Here is a 22,566-nt window from a genome sequence, read left to right as displayed (position 1 = left end):
ATATGCCTATGCTCCGATCTAGTTTTAGCTCTGTGGCGATAGCTCGCTAATAGTTGCTAACACTTTTGCAGCAAGATCTCAAATGGTTTGATTTGGTTGTCTTACCTAAATCTGAACAGTGCAAAAATATAACCACATCTCAATACCTAGAGCTGTATACATACTACACTCAAAAAAACTACGATTAAGCAATCCGATTATACACAGCCTGGCCAGGTAACAACAGCTATTTTTCAACATCTTCGGAAGTACACACTTGCTGTGAAATGTATTTTTATATTTAAAGGTATTGACTATGCACCTCTTACATAGGTCCATTAAAATCACTGCTATCAACAGCTGATTTTATAAATTACAGCAATACTAATTGTAATATAGTATAGGGTTGTATAATAGCTTGTTAAACTTGAGTGTTGACTACCTTGAGTCTAAGGTCAATAAGAATATCAGAATTAGATGAGCAAGGCTATTAATTACACTTAAATAACATCTATTAGTCCATTTATTTTCCTGTTGATGATTTTACTACTCAAATCTTCTCATCATATATAGCTCTATAAAGATATCTGGGCTACAGAAGTTTGTCCAAGAAAAAGAGGTAATGACAAAAAATGGCGTAAAGAGATATTTTTAATAAGTTCCTTATAATCTGTTATTTTTACATGATTCATAAAATAAATACTGTATCCATATAATAAAGCTCCTTAATCACATGAAAATATTTTTCATAGATAAAAGAGAAAACCGTAACAGTATCACTATCAAAATCAAAGCTTATACAGTAACATCAAGCCTTCAGAAAAGTGTTCAGAGTTTTCCTTTTCATTAAGGGGATAGTAACAAACTGATCCTCCTCAATAAAATGCAAAGACCTGTACTCAAACGTTGCTCTGGCAAAATGAAAGTATTCCACCTCTTCATAGTTTTCACTGTCCTGACCACAACAGGGCTGCACTTCATTCCCAATGCAGGTATCAGTAGTCATTGTTCATGACAACAAGCAGATTCACTGAGGCTTTCAAAAACATTTTAGTGAGCATCAAGACTTGCCAGAGAAAACAAAACACATGCTTTTTTTTACAGAATCATAGAATGTTAACAGCTGGAAGGGACCTTGAAAAATCATCTAGTCCAACCCCCCTGCCAGAGCAGGACCACCTAGAGTAGATCACACAAGAATACACCCAGGTGGGCCTTGAACATCTCCAGAGAGGGAGACTCCACAACCCCCTGGGTAGCCTGTTCCAATGTTCTGTTACCCCCATAGTTAAATAATTTTTCCTTATGTTTACATAGAACTTCTTATGCCTCAGGTTCCTCCCATTGCCCCTTGTCCTGTCATTGGGCATCACCATGAAGAGCCTGGCTCCATCCTCTCGGCACTCACCCTTTATGTACTTATAAATATTAATGAGGTCACCTTTTAGTCTCTTTCTCTCCAGGCTAAAGAGCCCCAGCTCCCTCAGTCTCTCTTCATAAAGATGTTCCGCTCCCTTAATCATTTTTGCAGCTCCATGATGGACTGTCTCAAGCAGGTCCCTGTCCTTCTTAAACTGAGGGGCCTAGAAATGGACTCAATACTCCACATGCAGCCTCACCAGGGCAGAGTAGAGGGGGAGGAGAACCTCTCTTGACCTACTAACCACATCCCTTGGCATTGGCTTTCTTGGCCACAAGAGCACATTGCTGGCTCATGGTCAACCTTCCATCACTGGATCTTCCTTCACTGCTTCTTTTCCCCTTCACTGTTCTCCAGCAGGTCAGTCCCCAACCTATACTTGTCCATGGGGTTGCTCTTTCCCAGGTACAAGACTCTACGCTTGCCCTTGTTGAACTTCATTAAATTTCTCCCTGCCCAACTCTCCAGCCTGTCCAAGTCCCGCTGAATGGCAGCACAACCCTCTGGTGTGTCAGCCACCCCACCCAGTTTGGTGTCATCAGCAAATCTGCTGACAGTGCACTCTGTGTCCTCATCCATGTTGTCACTGAATATACTGGTCCCAATACTGACCCCTGAGGGACTCCACTAGATATAGGCCTCCAACTAGACTCCATCCCATTGACCATAACTCTCTGACTTCTTTCCTTCAACCACTTCACATTCCACCTTGACCATCCAGACCACACTTCCCCAGTTCAGCTGCAAGGATACAGTGGGAGACAGACAAAGATAAACCACATTCACTGCTCTACCATCATCTATCCATTTGGTTATGTCCTCATAAAAGGCTATGAGGTTGGTCAAACATGACTTCCTCTTGGTAAAACCATCCTGACTGCTCCTAATGATCTTGTTGTCCTTGATATGCCTAAAAACAGCACTAAGGATAAGTTGTTCCATTAGCTTTCCAGGGAGAGAAATGAGTCTGACCAGTACATAGTTACCTGGGTCCCTCCTTCTTACCCTTTTTCAAGATTGGAGTGACATTTGCCCTTCCAGTCAGGGATAACAGATCAGCGTTGGCAAAAATATGTCTCCATACTTACTACTTAGTCATGTGCACACAGAGCAGGTGGGATCACCTAGTATTTTCCATCTTATCTAGGCTTATTCTATATCTGCTCACATTACTAAATCCCCAACAAAAAGAAAGACATAATAAGACTGGATAGCTCCTGTTTCACAGCATGTACATACCAGATCAGGATCCCATGTACATTACTTGTCAGTCAGCCTAGGAAAAATTTTTATGAACTACATATCTAGTAAGGCCTGCTTACCAACAAATACACATTTCATGTTTGACTACACGCTCCACCTGAAGCTCAGCCTATGGCTGAAGTATTTTAAAGACATCTTGTCCAAGTGGATTCTGTAGCACCTAACAAGCCATATATGCACAATGATACTTTTCCCTTAAATGAAAACTCTAATAAGGTCTCCCTGTCCTGTCCAATGGTCAGTTTACAGAAAATCTGTTTACTTATGTAATTTTTGGTTAGAAGCACCATTGGCTACAGACACTGTGACTGCATGAAACCCATGTCCCTAGGAAAATAGGCAAAAAAGCCTATGAAGAGGATCCCACTGTCTCGGTTACCTTTTGCAGTGTCTGCTTGCCAACACAGCTGAGAAGGTCTTCCAAACATTTGTTTACTTTGCTCCAAATTAAAATCCTTTCTCTCTCTGTACTCATGGTCATAGAGAGAAGTGATTGCTCTCCTCATCACAATTGTTATTCTTTCAAAGATAAGAAGCAGTATGTTCCTTTTCTATTTATTAGACTGAATATATTCAGTTTCTGAGTCCCCTCAAATTATTTGCTGTACAGGCTTCTTACAGCTCTGTTCTTCTCTAGTATCTTTCAAGATGGGTAGATTCAGTGTGCTAATCTATTTACAGTATTCCAATAGATGCCTTCCCAGTAGCTAAGGTAACAGGGTAGAGACATAAAAATCTAACACAAAATTCCTTTTGATGCCAGACAGAATTTTCTTTGTTCTGCAGCATTATGATGAGATTCTGTCCCAGCACAGCCACTACATTTTTCTCCACAAATGTGCCTCTCAGCCAGTTCTTACTGTGCATTTCCACAGCCAGTGCATGTGCAATTGGCTTTCTGGAATTTCATCTTTTACGACTATAATTCACTGAGCAACTGGTACACAGGTAAACACACAAATTCGCTGTAGAAGACACTTCCCTTATATTACCAACTGATTATAGTAAAAGCTATGTACTTTCTTTATGATTATACGAAGTAATACATAATCCTCATGCACCAACCAAGACCTGGTTCACGTTCGTCCAGTGATTGTTCCGCATGAAGGACAGACAGCAGTTGCTGTTTAGGCAAACACAGATGTTTGCGTCCACTTCCTTACATGAATTAATTGCCATTATTTGGAAAAACAGAGGTGCAGAAAGCGATTTCATTTCATTAGAAAAGCAATCAGCCCTGCGATCTGTTTAACAGTTCTTCTCCATTACAAGGAAGTATATTACAAGCCTGAGACTTGGGCTTTCATCTTTCTGATCTCATCAGGACTTTAACAAAAGAAAGGTGTTGAGCGCAAAGTATCTAACAAAGACAGAAGAAAGTAAACACATACTTGAATACTTGGCTACAGCAAGGCACCTGTGAGGAACTGAGCCCCTCACATGATCTCAGTGTTTTATAGGACTAGATCCACATCTTTTATATTAGTAGTCAAACGAGATACTTATGTATGTCCCAGAAAAAGGCTTCAGGACCAGGTACTTATACTAAAGAGAAACAAAATCTTTCATTTTAGCTAATAATTTTAATCGGCACTTTTTAAAGAACTTGGATCAGTTCAGCCTCTGCTAAATGAAAAGTGTTAAGTAATCTCAAAAAACACAGCAAAAAAGCTGCACAGGCAGAAACCCTGCTTCCTCAAGCTAAAGAACCACAAATCACATTTAAGCATGCAAGTAACCTCATCTTCTGATGATCCCCAGGACTTAAATTCACAGTTACACCACTGTCTCTGGACACACACACACTGGTCAGATTACATCAGACATGCTCCATGCACGCACCTACTGCCCTGTAGCTGCTGGAATATGCTCAGCCCACTGCATTAGAATAGAATTAAAAACCCCTGACACTGAGTGTGATACATAGTGTGGACATCATACCCTTGGCATCAACTTACTTAGCTGAGAAAGGCACTCTTTGTGCTGCACTATTTGCCACAAAACACACACCCAAAGTCCATTGTTAGTGAGAGGATAATGAACTAGATGGTCCTCCTACCATCCCACATTATGCTCTTATGATTTCTTCCCAGCTCCCTACCATCCATGTTCTGCCAGTTCCTTACCACACGTCTTATTTAAGGCAAATTAATAAGAATAACTATGCCTGTCTTGTTAAAACATCTTTTAGGACGGAAATGGTAAAGACAGAAATAAATTTACAATTATATAAGTTAACATGAGTTGGACAGCTTTGACTTAGAAGAAAAGATGCTACTCTTACATGTATTGTAGATTGACGTTTTTCACAAATGCATGACGGGACACAAATCTCAAGCCTGAATCCACCACAGTCCTGTGAAAACACATAAAACCATTAGAATATTTCATTTAAAATATAATGGAAATAATAATGATAATAATATTTAAAATAAAGAGTGTGCATGAAATCTGAAAAAGGCTGAACTGTTAGATCTACAACTGTTCTCTATAACACACAGTTAAGCCTACACTCTGATAAGGTCTCTATATGATTCTGTTAGTAAAAGGAAATAACTTTAGAAAATATGTATCTCATATACTCACAGGTTTTTAAGTCCAACATAAAATCCAACTTCATTATCATTGATACTTTCTAATTTTCGCTGATTTGCGATATAACTGTTAGAAAAGGAAGAGAGAAAAAAGTATGAAAGTGGATCCTTCCATGGCTTTTACTGTTCACAGATCAAACACTTATGTCTGAAAGTCAGTAGTAATGGCTAACCTATTGCAATTAACATTAAGTTCCAGGTGGAGCATCTACAGAGTACAAGTGCTCCTTAAAATCTTCTCCAGAATTCAAGTACTTGGTGGTACTGGGCTAGAGGAGAAACTGTTGAGTTTTGCACAGGGGAAATGAAGTCCTGTCCATCAAGGAAGTAAGTCACTTTGAAGGCACAGTAATGAAGCTGCATTACGGTGTCACCATTTTCCAAGACTCACTTCCCTATCTCATGGATTTCTCAACAGCAAAACCATCAGCTTTAATGTGGCAGTGGAGTTATCCCAGCTATACAGAGGGGGAATCTAACTGTCCTAGCTTTCTGTCTCCTGTTGCTAACTTAATCACTGTTAAACTGATTTTCTCCTGTCACAAAGTAGTTTCAGTTCTATTTACGAAGCGTGGCATCAGGGAAACTGAGGAAAAGGAGCTTGTACTTCATAATGTTATATACACAAGCAGAAATTAAAACAATACAAACTACCATAGCAGACTAAAACATTGAGTTCACTCACATCATGAATATCTGCCCGAACCCCAGAAGGATGTGGGCATACAAGTTGGTCTTTGTGTTACCATTATGTGAGACCTGTGAATAACCAGTGACATCCCACAGACCAGAAATTGAAATGTTTTACAGATAATGCATGGGACCACTTCTGCAGAAAGAACAAAGGTTTCATGGTGCAAATTATGCAGTCTAGGAAGAGGAACTAAAGGGAAACTGTAATTCAACTGACATTACGGGCAGAAAAGTAAGCCTGATGTTAAAAGATGCCTCACTAAAGAGTCCACGTTTTTCAAAAGATAACTTCAGTCCCAGTAAACCTTAAACAGAGAATGCCCTCTATCTCCATGAGCATCCAGAACTAACCAAAACTGCAGGTTTTCGTAAAAAGTAATCTTTTCTTGCTAGAGTGAAACTTGTACACAATAAAAGCATTTTTTTAAGGTTGTTATTATTTAAAGGGAATTCTGGTGAATTGGAAACAAGATGTACTTCTTTCCCAAAGGCAAACTATCTACCTCAACTGGTGTGTTTAGAGAAATTCACTGTGCATCCATATGTCAACAGAAGCTTTAAAATTCCAAAAGCTGGGTTGGGCTGTCCTCCAAAGCTGTAAAGATGACTTGGGCTATGCACTTGCCAAGTACTAGGAGAAGCAAAACGTTTACCCTAATGGGATCCATTCTCCCTTAGGAAAAATAAGGGCAGTAAAAAGATGATATATAATGCTAGACAAAACACATTACTACAGCACCATACCTGGAGGATATATTAGGAAAAAATTAACATGGTGCACCCATTACAAGGTAAGAAGGTCCTTTGTATTTCGTGTTTCCTTCCTTAGATTTTTCAGGGTAATCCGATTTACTCTCTTGGAGTTTATTGATCTGTTTTTTCGGTTTTGCTTTTGTTTGGTTTTTGGTTTTTTTTCGTTGGTTGGTTGGTTGGTTGGGGTTTTTTACATATTTTGCCATGTAAAAGCAACAAATTAGTTTTTCAAAACTATCAGTTCTTCCATCTGAGAATTCTGCAAGTGAATGACCATACTTCCTCTGAACCTGCCCTGAAGAAGAACTCACAATTTAATTATCACCTTCTCTGTCACCTGGATCTCATAATACTAAAATAAATTTATGCAAGAGGTATCAAAGATACCTTCCTCATCCTGCTCTCAGTGTTGAACCCAGAAGAATTCTGTCAAGACCAAGCACAGATGGAGAAAACACACAGGAGAAGGAATTGAGGAAAATGGACAGAGAAACAAGGAGGGAGAAGACAGACTCTCAAGAATAAAAGAAACTAAGCAATCCATTGTACTATCTGAACACTAACCCATCAAAAAAACCTCTGACAAATGCTGCCAAAACACTGATCCATCACTTTAATGTATTTATCACCCATCCAAATCTGACACTGAAATATTAATACAAAAACATCTAACCAGAAACCTCCACTACAAGAAGCTGCAGAACCTGACAGAACTTACACTGCCATACTGAAATACATGTGTATTACCTCCTGTGGTAAGCCTTAGACAGCGTAAAACAGCTTAGATCTGCTGAAGTCAGTGAATCTACTAAAATTTACATTAGATTAAGATCTGAATATGAGCATACAAACAGTATTGGTCCATTAGAGATCAAATTAAAGAATTATGTTTGGGAAGAAGAAACAGCATGAGCTAATTTTCTTTCCTTCTCTTATTGCATTCCTTAAAAAAAAGGGGGATGGAAGGCATACTGCACTCTGAGCTGGTATTAACTTATTTACACTGATTATGATTGCAGTTCCTAACTGAAATAACCAAAAGAAACCATGGATTTTGCAGTAGGAACCCAGAATAAATTCTAAGTACAACTAACTCAAAACACAAACTGCTCTGTAATACATTTGTAAAAACACTCTCAGCAGAACATGACAGTAAAGCAAATTTCACAGCTGGAAATCCTTGAAGAAAGAGTGGACAGATGTAATTTACCATAAGCAGGTCACATCCTCTTATGCTTCCTTACTTGCTTGACAAGTCTGTTTTAAATTAAGTCTTTGCAGCTATTGCATAGCAGTGAGAAAGAAAGGAATATGATGATGTACCTGTACACTGTAAGGGGAAGCTGTCCTTCTGTTTAATTTAGAGGAAGGTTTGAAATAAAAACTCTCCCTAACTGAAGTCTATTTTTACCTTCTTCGCAACTAATCTACCTTGATGTTACTTATCATCAAACATTAATACTATAAAAGCTCTGACTTGCAGTGGGTGATGCTGAGAAATGTAATTTGCCTGCCTGCCCTTAAGAATATCCACCCTACTCTCTAACTGAACATTTTTATTGTAGCAAGAAGAAAAACATCCTGACTCATGGCTGGCTGGTCATGTGAGCTGCCTGGAAGCTCCCACTGCACACCACAGCAAAGCATAGCACCGCCAAAACCTGGCTGGAGAGTACCCAGTTGGATCACATGTATCAGCTCACAAATATCAATTGCTGCCTCTAAACTAAACCTTCAGCTGCCTACAATACTATTTGCTTGATTATACTATAGCATTCTGCTTTTCCTTCAATGAGTCATCAGTAAACAATATTTGTTTTCAGACCTTTAATTTCATCTCCCCTTTATAAACTACTCATTATTTCTAATAAAGGCATTCAGAATCACACACCTACTGCCTGCACATTGCAACCTACAACAACACGTTCATCTCAGCACACTTCAGCAACCATTGCATAATGTCACATACTCATACTTCCTCACTTCTGCAACATTCTGTAATGGATATTTTTAAATTCAATCATAAAAGAGTTATATCCTTCAAAGTTCTCCTTCCAGAGGGTAGTCTTCACTTCTGCTCATAACACATGTGAAAGACTACAGATACAGTAATTGAACTGCAAGAGCATGAACAGAAAGCACGATCTCTAATATGGTCTAGGTTATTTTGTGCCTTAATAGCCCAAAAAAGAGATTTCACACTAACTTTCAAGTCTTCTCCTTAACCTGAAGGAAAAAAAAACAACACAAAAAAAAAAAAAAGAACCCTGGCTAGCAGCATAAGTATACCTTCCTAAATTATTTTACTCTATTTCCTGTGGATTAATGTATGCTGAAAGTACACTACTCCATTTGGAGCTATTAGGACATGCTGGAAAACTACTGCAACATAGATGACAGCAAATAACACTGTAATTCCGTTCCAGAAGTATTTCTGTTGCCAGAAAACTCCCTTTATGGGAAACATATTTTCTTAACACTCCAAAAAATAAGTCAATTATCTGGTTCATTCATCGGGGGGGGGGGGGGGGGGGGGGGGAGCGGAATATAGCTTTTAAAATTAAAAAGCATTCCCTGGTGAAACATTTCTGAAGTTTAGGAAAAAAATTTGTATTCCAAGTTATTTTTTTGCTAAATCTTCAGAGAAAAAAGCAGCACACTCCTGACACTGAACTGTCAGTAGATGAATTAGCATTTAATGACAGGTCATGTGTGTTCCTGATCTACACTACCGTGAAAGCTGAATGTTACTATCAACAATTAAACACTGCAAACCTCCCTAGTGCTGTATTTTTGTACAAACTAAAATGTCAGACCAAGTTCATCAAAAGATTTGCTAAAACTTACGGGCATTTTCAACACACCTGGGCTGATTTATGTTTATGCATCAAAATCATGCAAAAATCATAAGCTTGACACAATAGCTGATGAAATTGGCAGATTCAGATGGGTTTCACTTGCAGTCCTTCTGAAACCAAATTTAAAATAATGCTCAAGGGGTGTGAACTCAGTTTAAAAAGTTAGCATAGAACTACACAATGCTGCACATTAGGAATGTCACGTTTCAGGAAAATGTATGAGCCATTCTCTTCTCAACTAAGGTATCTTTCTACACAGGACCAGCTCCCCCTAGGAAGGAAACTAACAGCAAGCTTACTCCAATTATTTTATTCTATTTTGCTGTACCACCAGCGCCAGACCTCCATGTGGCCAACCTCCAGAAATAGAACTTCTACTGCCATAACTCAAAAAAAGAGGCAGTGTGGCAGTGTCCAGTTAGCCCACTGTGGACTTCACTAGTTTTCATCAATTTCACCAGCAGGTGCTTTAATCCTTGGCTGGCTGGTGTCTCCTAACAAATTCTGAGCAAGTGCTGTGGTGGTATTTTTTTTAAAGTGTGAATCACTATTTTACAAAGAGTGAAAAACTGATTGCCACTATCACAGGCTCCTTAGATCATCCTTCAGGGTAGTTTTTTTTCCTCCCATTTAGAGTATTTAACCATGACTCACAGAAGACTACAGGAGGTAGCTCTCTACATGCTAGTACTGCAGCTCTGAATCTTTCTTTACATCCATTGGCACACCCACTTTTTGAGCAAATCCTTCACTACGCTAATCTCACATTCAGACAACACGTTGTACAGGGTGATCCAGAACTCAGCATCTCATGGCCAAGGTCACAAATCAATTATCTTCAAGAATTCCCTACTCTATGCCAAATACCAAGAGACAGCAGGACTCAGACATTCTGCTCCATACCAATGTACTATGATTACTCAATTAGTAGTACACAACTACTATTGGGAATTGCTCCTCCAAAGCCATCAACCTAAACACTTAGTGCCTACTCACCAGCTTAAAGCAGGAGAAAGTGGGAATCCAGTGGCTACTGCAGTCCTGTTTTAGGACTGCAGGAGCAGATCCATGCTCTTGCTTATGATTACAATTCCCTGGGACACTGAAAGCCCATGGTTTGGCAGCAAACTTCAGTTACCCCTCTTTACAGCATGCAAACATGAAGGCAAATAAAGTAAAAATAAATTAGTATGTCTGCAATGCAGAGTTTAAGGAAGAAGCTACTATAAGTAGAGGCAGAGAAAACACAACCTAACACACCCTTGGCCTCACCTAAGTTACTGGCTTGGCTTTAAGGTCTTCTTTTCAAATAGCAGGCTATCAAATCAAGCAAACTCTCAAGACATTTTATGCAGCTTTCCAGACTCAAGATTCATGTTTTTGAAAGGCTCCACCTTCAGTGTTACTTTCTCCAAAATGCTTATTTAACTGTCTTCTCCATTCAGAGACTTGTCCACCTCCTTGAACTCCAAGGGATTCACATATTTAATGTTTCATCAAGACATCAGTTTCAGAAATTTACCCAGAGGTCAGCTGACAGCTACAGTTTACCTTTTCCTTAGCAAAGATATTCTGGAAATGCTGATACTCCTTGATACTGTCAGGAAGAATATCAGGCCAGACAATAACCTATTTATTCAAAAAGTTCTGTCTTAATCATTGAGTATTGACTTCAGTATACTTAGCTACAAAGCACATTTCATCCGCTGTGTATGAAATAATCTCAGCAGACTATTGGGAAGAGGTTTAAACTCCTATATGATCCTTTAATATACACACTAAAAATTAAGTAACAAAAGGAGAGTACCAAATGTAGCTTTTTATTAGTTCTCAACATAAAGTAGACACAAATCTATTATTATTATATTAAATAGTATTGTTATTCAATTAATTATATTCAAATAATAATAATTGGCTCACAAGGAAAAAAATCTTCTCAATTAATAAATACTAACAAATATATATGACATATATTTCTCCTACAGAACCACCTAGTGTGGTGACTGTGGTAGCACAACCACTTTCTTTTTCAAAAATTGCACGAACCACCTCTTTAGCTGTCACTGGCCTTGATGCAAATGAGAATGGCAAAACATCAGTTCAGTAACAACACTGTAAAAATGCTCCTGATCATCCTTTATATACATCTTTTAATGTTCCTCAGTGAATCAAAACATTAAAGCATCTTGTTTGATATCAAAACCTTTGAATTCTCTTCTTTCCAGGCACCCATCTTCAACCAGGGACTTTGTGGAAAGGGTTTCTGAAGTGAGTTTCACATCCTTCAGAGCTAGACAAGCACTTGTTGATATAAATCAGTATTGCTTTACAACATTTTAAGTATTTTTCCTTTCTCCAGGTTTTGACATGTTCAGTATTCCCTGACTCTTTGATTCAGTGTTGTATACTTTTAGCATAATTTCAAGAACTGGGTTTGGCTGAGCTGGAGTTAATTCTCCTCTGAGCATCTTTCTAGTGCTGTGTTTTGCAGTGCTGTAGCTGGGTATTGATAATACACCAGTGTTTTGGCTACTGCCAAAGGAGCACCCAGGCTGTGCTTTTCCAACATTTCCCCGCCCTGAGAGTATGTTGAAGCATGGGCAAGATTTTCAGAGGGGACACAACCAGGCCACCTGACCCAAGCCAACCAAAAGTGTATTCCATGCCATAGGAAGTCAGCTCAGATATATAAGATAAGTGAAAGAGGGAAGTGTGGGGACATTCATTGATGGCACTGTCTTCTGGAGCAACTGCTATGCATAGTGTCCTGCTTCCCAGGAGTGACCAAAGCATCATCCAGCTTGATGGGAAGTAGAGAATAACATCTTCGTTTGCTCTTGCTTCCATGCATGTCGTTTGCTTTTGTTTTGCATTATTAAAATTGCTTCTTATTACAGCCTTTTTATTATATTTTCCCCTCTCCCCTGTCTATCTGAGAAGGTGAGTACTGATGGTGGCAAGCACGTATCTCCACAGTTGTTTCCAAGTGAAGACACCTCAGGGTCACCATTTATGATTTTATCTGTAGTGTTCTTCTCATAGGCTGCATGTTACGGTGTTTCCAGGTGAAGACAAGACGAGAAGACTCTTATCGCGAAAGACAAAAGCATTTATTGTCTAAGCAACTAAGTAAAGCGCTAAGCACAAGCCAAAGCAAAGTAAGAGCTTAAGCATAAGCCTAAGCCTACTACTCTGTTACATAGTCAACTTCTAGACTTTTCTAATACAGAGCTGCCACATCCCAGTTGGCTATCCTTTCACTAACATGGGTCCAAGCAAAGCATACAATAGGTTAATACTGACAAACAAGCTTCTCAACATACCCAGTCAGCTTCTGCGTAGTCTTCCTCTTAGTTACAAGGTATTTACGTTCTTTCCAACTCAAAGACAAAACACATCCTTCTCAAAAGTTGTTGAAAAATTTGCTATTTTCATACATGTGAGTGAGAGAGAAGCTTTGGTGGGTACTTGGCCCCCAACCAGGGCCAAACCACCACACTCTACCATCTTCCCGTCAAATTAAACTCTCACCCTGCATGCATATCTCTCACAAGGTAACGTTTTATGCTACAGTAGTCTTCAAACTTCTCTACTTCTGCAAAGCTGCCTTCCCCTTACCCACCACTACTTCTGATTTATGTTTACAACTTTTGTTCCCGCTACTGGTTAAGAGTAGGGCAATTTTTTTCTCATTTGCCAGCCTGTTTCTCCTTAAGGTTCTTAAGACCACGTCATACCCCTACACACACCTTTCAGCAGTTCTCCTACCCACATACTTTTGCAGCATTCCTCTTGCTCTGGGATGTGCATGGTGGAGGTAAAGTGTTCACTTGCAATTGTAAAACACCAAGCAGATATTTTAATGATACCTCCTAAACCTTTCATTTCAGATACCTGCTGCAAAGAGCAAAACTGCTTCAAATTAAACAGTTCATTAAAAGTTGTAAGAGTGTGTAGACATGATCTACAGCAGGTAAAAACTATGCATACAACAGATCAAGCAAACAGAAGGAATCTCCTTGTCTTCAATTAGACAGGAATGCCATGGAGGACTGGCAGAAAAATTCAGGGCAGGAAAGGATTGACAGTCTTTCTTGCACCTACACCCACCTCCAGGACAAGTGCTATCTATTTCTGCAACTCTGCCACCTAGCTCCACATCCCCCTGATGACACAGGCTCCAGGAAATCAGAAAATCACTACATACAAGCATGGACCTGCAGTGATATCTAGCGCAGAAGTAGTAGCCAGCATTAATATTATTTTGCTTAGGTTCCTTAATCTCACATGGATTTATGTCAATTCAAAATACTTGTAAATTTATTTGAGTCTGACTCCAAAAGCTTAAAATTTTGTGTACATGCATACATATGTGTGCAATACACTTGTATTTATATTGCTGCCACTCTGAACTGTGAAATACTTCAGCATATGCATAAGTACATTTAGTCCCATGGGCAAAGTCAACAGAACTGCTCACAGCAAGATTACAGTCTGTGTGTTTACCAGGTGAGGATCACAGCATATATAATGTATTCCAAAACCTGTTTCTAAAAATTAGGAAGAGGCAAGGTTGGAAGGGGGAGTACGAGATGAATATGCAACAGATTACTCACCCACCTAGTAGGGAAAAAAAAAAAAAAAAAGGAATTTCTCCTTCCTCAACTAGATCCATATTCATCAAACAGACAACTCTGCTTAAAAAATAAAAGATATGCCTGTGTGACACAGGACACTACAGATTTGGAAGCAATGCTGAAATAATACTCCAGTAGCATCAAGGGGTTCTTTTCCCTAAGGGAAGATACCATGCTATTAAAAGGCAAGCTGAGAGAGGGCAGTCTCAAACTTACCTGTTTATACAGTTCTAATTTTTTGCTGTAATTTGAACACTCAGTGGAGCAGGGTCCACATGTCCCACTACACAAAATACAGAGCACAGTCACTTAGCTCAACAAATTGTCTTGTTCTCTGACCCAGAAGCACATTTAAATACTCCAAGCTAAGTAAGACAACTCAGACAGGAAGAACTAAGGCAAGCCCACATCTGTATACCATCCAGGACACTACGTAAGTTAAGATGCTGACATGCAAGACCTTGATTCAGACCCATGTTCTGCTTCAAGCAGAGCAGTTCCCCTCATGTGCTGCTGAAATGCTCATCTGGGACCACAAATCATCTTACTCCACAGTGTGACCCTGCTTGCTAAAAGGAAGATCTCGCTTTTTCTACTCATTCCAATGAACTAACTCCTCAAGGCTTTTTTATACAGGGATGCCTCCATTGGGTAATTTGCAGTAGGAACCTAATTTAGCCTCCTGAATCACTTCCTGGAAGAAGTAAGCTCTCCATTGCTGCTAGGCAAGTAGCCAGCTAAGTGCCTTTGCTATACAGTCTGTAGGTAGTTACAAGATTTTAAATGCTAAGACCTGCAACAGTCCCAGACATGATTAGCAAGTCCAGCACACGACACCCACAGCACATACTGTGAAACATCTCCCAGTCCATGCCCAGTAAGTTTGGCATGCCCACTATGCACACGATTTACGCACACACGCTTGCCGTGTCCTACACGTTCTTCATATGGAGTAATGCATCTGACTGACATCCACAGTCAGATGTGGGACATCCACAGCTCACAAGACGACTACTGGATACAGCCTTATTTTAACCTTAATGGTTGGGAAATAAAAAAAAGTAAAAATAATTTCATTTAAATCTAAAACTGGAAGATTTCTTTTGGCTTAACTGTCAAATCATGAGGAAAAAATAGGTACTTTGCCCAGCCCTACTACAGCTCTATCCACAAACTCTTCCAGAAGGAGCTCAAAAGTGTTGCCATTTCACAGCTCTTCTGTTTCAGCAACGGACTAATTTGTACTGCCTGTTGTCTGTACATCAGACAACTGGATTTACATGTCCTTTATGGATGCAGCACAAACTTCTGTAGTGAATGCAGCTGCAACAGTTTTGCACTAGGAAGTGCAGGTTCATTTCAATGGAGAATTATCCAAAAACTTCGTTAAGAGATCCCTCTAAAACTCAATCTCAATTCCTCCTACCTCAGCATCCTTAGTCTTCAAACAGTCAGAAAACACTTGAAATCCAACAAAAGCTGCAAGTCAAAAACACATCAAATAATGAAGCTACAGGCCCATTTCTTCCAAACTTAAACCAGGCAAAAAACTACTTGAATGAAAGTTCCTTTTATCCTTCGTACTAAACCACTCTACCCTGGTGAAAAGCAATTACCATCCAGTTTTGTCACTGACTTTAAGAAGGCCAAAATCCGCCTCAGCTTCCTCCTATTATAAAAGGTACCTAAGTACCTTTATGGATCAGGGCTTAGCATATGCTGGTTCAAGTCAAACCATTTAGAGATAATAGTCTCTTGAAGCGTGCCTGAAAATGCCTCAGGCCTTTGGCTTGCCTTCTTTGACTTTCTCTTACTTCTGCAGAAACTCTCATTTCTTCAGATCTTGTCTAGGAACCCAAGAATATTGACCTGAAATCTGATCTTCAAGAATCCTACTAATGACAACAGAAGACAGAAACGGGAACAGATGCCTAAGTTTCAGCTATAGCTTCTGCCAATGAACAATACCCAATGCAAGTTGTTCCAGGAGACTTAACAAAAATTGCATATTCACAATAGAATTTCCATGTCATGGCACAACAGGATTTCCATGTCATGGCTCCCTTTCTCAAAGTCCATTATGGCTGTCTGATGTTTAAGAAAGAGGATCTCCACACACATACTTCAAGAGAAGAAGTAGTTTGATTTACTTTTTGCACTTTCTGAAAATACAGTCTCACAGTCAAACAAGAATTAAGGTGCATCCCCATTAAATTTGATTTAAATAGCAGCTTTGTGCTTATATGCATCTGGATAAAAAGGTCCCAGCAAATGTAAACAGTGTGTAGTAACAGAGTGTGTTTATATCCCAGACAGCACAGGCTTTCAAACCTCTATGAATTTACTTCTCCATCTGAAATGCATGTAAGTTAATGAATTTACACAATTTGTGCTTCATTTTTTTAAAGGATATTTTTCAAAGAGAGGTTTTTCACATGTCACAAGCCAAATACATGTTTAATATCAATAAAGTATTGAGTTGGTTTTACAGTTCTCTGCTCTGTTTTTTTCTTTTATTACTCTTCATTATCTCCTGCACTCATCAAACTTGGACAAGGATATTTGGATGGCCATCTTCACTGACATATTATTAGACATTTGTGTAGCTACAGGAGATAAACATGGTAGAAAGAGAACTGCAGTGCAAAGAAACAGTGACAGGGAGTTCTTCCTTCCTGCTTTAAAATTAAATCCAAAATGCAGAAATAAGGCCCTTGTTTGGTTTTGCTTTGCAATGATTTGGGATCCAGAATCTTGCTAAGCTACTTTATCCCCTACAGTGCCAGCATTAAAATAATAAAGAAAAAAATAGAACCTGAGAAATCTGGAAAATGTCATCCTATAGATATCACAGGCTGGACTGCCAAGCCCTGTTTTCTCACTAGTATGGAAAGAAGTGGAATTTTCTTGAAAACAACATAATCAAGACCACATCCTTGAATTCATTTAAACAGCTTTCATTTCAGTATGTAAGTCCCAAACATACCTCAAAATCCTTGAGTGACCTAAGACATTTTCTGCCAACCCTGCCCAGTGCTGGTGCCTCCTGAAGGAGGCTGTCTTCCTCTAGCATAAGCTGTTTCATCACAGCCTGCAGGAGGCAGCCCCAGTGGAGACACTGAGCGCCACCAATTCTCATCAGCTAGTATAACAAGGTCCAAAACAAGCCCTAAAAATTTCCTGAGAGGAAAAACAAAACCAAAAACAACCCACACAAAACCCAATGCTTTGTGATATCTGGAGTATATGTAGAGCCTAGAAATTATAAAACTGTTTTTATAATGATGACTCTTTCAACTCACCTTAACCAATTACTTGTATCTTTTAAGGAAGCTTTAGAAAATATTTTTTTTTAAATTAAAAAAAAAAAAAATCAAAACATGGACAATTTTCTAAAAGCAGCTACTGTATCCCCACTGTCCAAAATCTGTTTAATAATTTGTAGCCTGATGCCTCGTGTTTTATTCCAAGTCACCAGAAATAACTTTTCAATCCAGCCAAGCCATGCAACACTGCACAGCCAAAAGCTGTTTTGAGGAGGAAGGGGCTGGGGGGCTGAGAAGCCTTGTTTTATACAGCCTAGAAATCTAAAATGAAAAAGACCCAAAATATCAACTGTTATGAGCTTCATACGAATTTAACCATGCCTCTTTTTTTTTTTTAGCTCAAGCTCACATGACTTGTTAATAATTTATTCTATAAATCACTTATCCTGTCTTATTTATTAACAGCTCTTAAGTGCTTTATATAACTGAATTAGAAATTTATTTTGTGGTTTTGAAATGTACGCAACACACAATCACCACTTCTTTAATAGGCAAGATCTTAAAAGTCACCTACTGTTTTGTTGGCATGCAGTTCTTCCTGAGATACACCAATTAATTGCAAACCCCATTCATCTGAAGTCAACATATTAATGATTTGAGACCAGAACTGTGAAACTAGGCCAGGAATACACTTGCACTGCAAGAAGACACTTGGAAATCAGAGTCTTTGGTGAGCCATATATGCTCACACATACAAACAATACATTTTGCTTAATGAGAAAATACTAGATCATTGTTTTTACAAGAAGTCCTGAACACTTTAAAAATTACTCACTTACTATCCTACTAATATTTTGCTCAAGTGAGCTCACCAAGACTGCATATTTGCTATTGTGCCTACAATGCATAGATTTTACATTATTTTGCTCCCACAGTTCCTAAGGTGAGCATCAATGACTTATATCATTATTTTAAGGCAGGATGTCACTCTGACATTCAATTAATCTATACTAACATCAAAACTATCAAATAATTACTACAACTAAACTGTGTTATGATAAGCAATTTCTGCACTGGCATGTGCTTTCCAGATAAAGACCAGCTCACATCAGCACCTCAGATAACTAGACAAATCAAAATCATCTTAGATACAGAGAATTTTCAAAACCTGTCTTTTATTCACCTATGCAAAAACAATTAGGAAGGGCAAGAGTGAGAAAGATGACTAACAGCAGCACCAGGCACAAACACTCTTATGCCCTCCCACACCACGTTTCAGCAGCTGGTCCACACAGGGCTGATGCAGATGTGCTCTGGGTGTCTTTATACTGCTCTCTGATCCAACTAGGAAACAAGGAGTAGTTGGACTGGGAAGAGAGTGTTTACTAAGCTTTAAACTGTAATTCTCCTACAGGCCACAATAGAGCTGATGCAGCAGGATATCATGTGGTAGAGGCTGCCTTGCATGTGGGACTACTGTTCCATTATTCCCACTAGCACCATCCCTGATTCTTCTCCCACCTTTGGGAACTATGGGGAAACCCTCACTGCAGCCTCACATCCTGCCTGCTCAGTGCCACCCTCCTGGCCCACCACTAACACTCTGCAACACTATGGGCTTCACATGCCTACTGTAACCCAGTTATCCCAACACTCCCAACACAAGTGGCCCAGGTGAGGCTCTTGGCTCAGTCCATGTGCCTTGAGCACCTGTGGATATTTTGCCTGGGACTGCAGGATCCATTCCTCTTCAGAGTAGGACACAAGCAACAGGCATTCAAAAAATCCCTGGGAATATATTACTTGAAATTAATTGTGTTATGGTTTTCTCAGTTGTATTTGTACCAAGAGTAATTCCATGATATACCAATGGAATTGCACTCCTGCAACTTTAGAGCATATAAAAGACAAATCAGGCCCAAAGCTTCCCAAGTAAAACAGAATGCCCCAACCTCTCAAATTTGTTTCTTAGCTAGAATAAAGCAAGATGTACAATATTAAATATTGTTTCCACGACATGTATCTACCAGATTAGAACTGCTTCCCTAAATATTTACTGTTTACTGAGTTTCCAAAACGAAGTATGTGACAGCCACCGCAGTCCAATTTTTAATTTATACCTATAAGGTAATTAAGGAGCCTTTGTGTTTTGTATTAGAAGTATGCATAAAAAGACCATCTTAAGGAAGTGCAATAGCATCTCCTGAGAAATACATGACTCAAAATTATTTTTACATCACCAAACACAACAATATGCGATGTCACAGAATGATACAGTAAAAAATGAAAAGAACTGTAAAGACAGTGATGCTCAAAAAACACATGAACATTAAAGCATCAAGGTAAATGACATGTTTTAACGTGATTATGGCTCAAATAAATATTTACATATGTGTCTTCTCCTCTGGCTTCTTGAAAGAGCCTAAATTCTAGATGAAAATTGCTCTGTTACCTCCAAATTGAATGAACCAGGTAAGGCTAGCAAAGCCTGTGAAAATGAGTACAAATGCATAGCTCAAAGAAGTTTTTTTCCTTTTTAATGAATCCACAGAATATTAAACAAATATATGAAACAGTAACTGCTGGAACAAGTCAGAAAGACTATTCTTTTACCCTGGGTCCTAAAAATATACCAAAGATAGGCTGTATATTAATAGCAGAAATTAATGTCTCCAGCATTTTCCCCAAACACATGCGGGGAAATGCAGCATACTGGCTTCAGCAAACTGCAGAAAGGCAGCGCGAAGGCCAGAATTTAATCTGGAACTACACAGTATTTTGTGGTATTTTTCTGTTCTTTCTAAAGGAAAATTGGAAAAGTGACGAAGGATGGAGAACGAATAGAGCGAGAAATCTGCACAGACTGCGAGGAAAACATTCTGGTGTCTTTTATATTACACGCCATGAAAAACAACCCAGAAACACCACAGACTGTGAAACACAGCGATGAACAAAACAGCCTAAGAAGGATTTTTTCCCCAGATTTACCGTGTACACATCCAGAATTCAAATGTTTTTGCTCAGCAAGAGTCTTTGGAGCTTTTCTCAGGCAACATTATACAGATGCCACCAAGTACAGAGCCGAGAAACAATGCTGGATTGAAAATGGAAGGCTACAGAACTCCCTCATCAGTTATTTTCTATAGGCAAATGAGGATGGAAGGAACACACAGATGAGAGAGAGAAAAAAAAAAAAACGTAACTTTTGCACCTTCCTCACTATTAATGATCCTATCCTAATGCTTTAGCACTTGCTTAGAGACTGCACAATGCGCATTCCTCTGCGGGCTTAGTATTTTCTCCTTCCAGCCACCTTACTGAGAAGGGCAGGCTCGCATGCCTATAGTCAGGTCCAGGAAGACAGTTTGCTGTCCCTTGCAGCAGAATCTACCCCATCCTTCCTTTTTTGGTGTTTGCGAGTTTTAATAGAAGAAGAGACAGATCTTTTGACAGAGAGGGAAGGGAAGCCACCTACCCACACTCGCCATTCGCAGGAATAAATTGAGGGAGCGAAAGTAAAACAAAAAATGAATACACACACACACATCCCCCCACTCCGCCCCCGCCACATCCAGACCCGCTGCCGCCGAAGAGATGAATGCAGTCTGGGCCGGGGCCGGCGGTACCCAGGACTACGTGCCGCCGACCGCGCTCCCGCTGCGGCGGCGACCCTCACGCCCACGTCCTGCCGCACCGCCCGTCCCACGCCCCAGGGACGGCATCACGGGCAATTAAAATTCAGTATCTAAACGGGGTCGCCGTAGTATCTCTGAAAAGTCCCGTCCAAATTAAATCACACTGGCCTTTTAGGCTTCCAGCCACCTCACCCACCCGTGAAGCAAGTGTCTTTCGACGCGGAGAAGTTCCCCGCCGCCCCTTCCCGCAGCGTTCCCCGGCTGCTCTGTCCCGCCGCAACTCCTCCCCGCTTCCTCCCTCCCCACCACGCCACGGCTGAGGCCGGGCCGGGCCGGCCCCGGACCGTACTTACATCTCCGTGACATTGTCGCCCTCGTTGCTCCGCTGCGGCACGGGAAAGGAGGCAATGCCCGGCACCGGCTCCGCGCACCAGATCCGCCAGGAGCTGCAGCGGCAGGACGCGGGGCAGCCCAGCGCACCCCGCCAGCAGCCCAGCACCAGGCAGCACAAGCCCCACAGCTTTGTCAGGCCGGGCCCCGGCCTCCGCCGCCAGGACATCATGCCGCCCCCGTTCACTCCAGCGCTGCCCCGACGGCCTCCTTCTGCTCCCGGCGCCGCCGCCGCTGCCGGGGCTCAAGCCCGGAGGGTGCGCAGACTTCCGCGCCGCGGGCGGGCACCCCGCTGCCGGGGCTCACATTGGCGCGCCGCAGCCGCCCCCCGGCGGTGCTCGTCCTGGGGGCCCGGTGGAGCGGCGGGAACAGCGGTATACTGCTGCGGCGAAGGAGGGAGTGCGGGACTGACCGCGCGGCGCGGCACCTGCCCCCGGCCCCGCGGGCGGGCGGACAGCGGCGCCGCCTGCCCCTGCGGCGGCTCCCGATGATGCTGCAAAATGCGCGGAGCGGGGGCAGGTGGCGGAGCTAGCGCTGCCACCTGCGGGGGCTTGGGCGGCCGCTGCCAGCCGGAGAAAGGGAGTGCGGCCGGGAAGGGAGGCGCAGCCCGCGGCGGCGGGGCTCGGGGCGCCGTGCTCGCCGCTTTACGCACCGTCTCCTCCTCCCTCCAGCTGATAATAAAGCAACCCCGGCTCCTGCTCCAGCCCAAGCCGCGGAGCTGCCGGCGAAGTGACGTGGGGCTGACGCAGAGAGGGGCAGAAACTCCACAAAATGAGCCTGAAATTAAAAAAAAAAAAAAAAAAAAAAGACAAAAGAAAAAAGGGAGGGGGGAGGGAGGAGGGGGGAAGAAGGGAGGATGCCCATGAGCAGAGATACCAATAGGCAGCCTGCGCTTGAGCCTTCAGGCGCACACACGGAGGCATACAGGCACACGCCGCGCGCCCCGCGCGCTGGAGAGGCCCCCGCCGCCGGTGCGGGTTGTCCGCCCGCCAGGCGGGGAAACCACGCCGAGGGGCACCGGGCACCCCACTGGGGCAGCATCTCATCATAAATGGGGTGATAAATGGGGACGTTGGCA

At 41.2% G+C, this 22,566-nt stretch overlaps 1 protein-coding gene across 2 annotated transcripts in view; it reads right to left on the bottom strand.

Moving 5' to 3' along the window:
- The window catches only part of NTRK2 (neurotrophic receptor tyrosine kinase 2), a 223,857-nt gene extending 202,197 nt beyond the window's left edge, over positions 1 to 21,660 (bottom strand). For both annotated transcript variants that reach the window (XM_054398237.1, XM_054398238.1), the window contains exons 1-3: positions 21,452 to 21,660; positions 5,249 to 5,323; positions 4,947 to 5,018 (exon numbers count right to left, since the gene is read on the bottom strand). In XM_054398237.1, coding sequence (XP_054254212.1) covers positions 4,947 to 5,018; positions 5,249 to 5,323; positions 21,452 to 21,660 — 356 coding nt within the window. The remainder of the gene's footprint in view (positions 1 to 4,946; positions 5,019 to 5,248; positions 5,324 to 21,451) is intronic.
- Between the last annotated feature and the right edge of the window lie 906 nt (positions 21,661 to 22,566).

This window comes from Indicator indicator, chromosome Z (assembly GCF_027791375.1).
Source record: "Indicator indicator isolate 239-I01 chromosome Z, UM_Iind_1.1, whole genome shotgun sequence".
Taxonomy (NCBI): Eukaryota; Metazoa; Chordata; class Aves; order Piciformes; family Indicatoridae; genus Indicator; species Indicator indicator.
The sequence above is the reverse complement of the archived record's forward strand: the minus strand, read 5'-3'. Positions and strand labels throughout refer to the sequence as shown.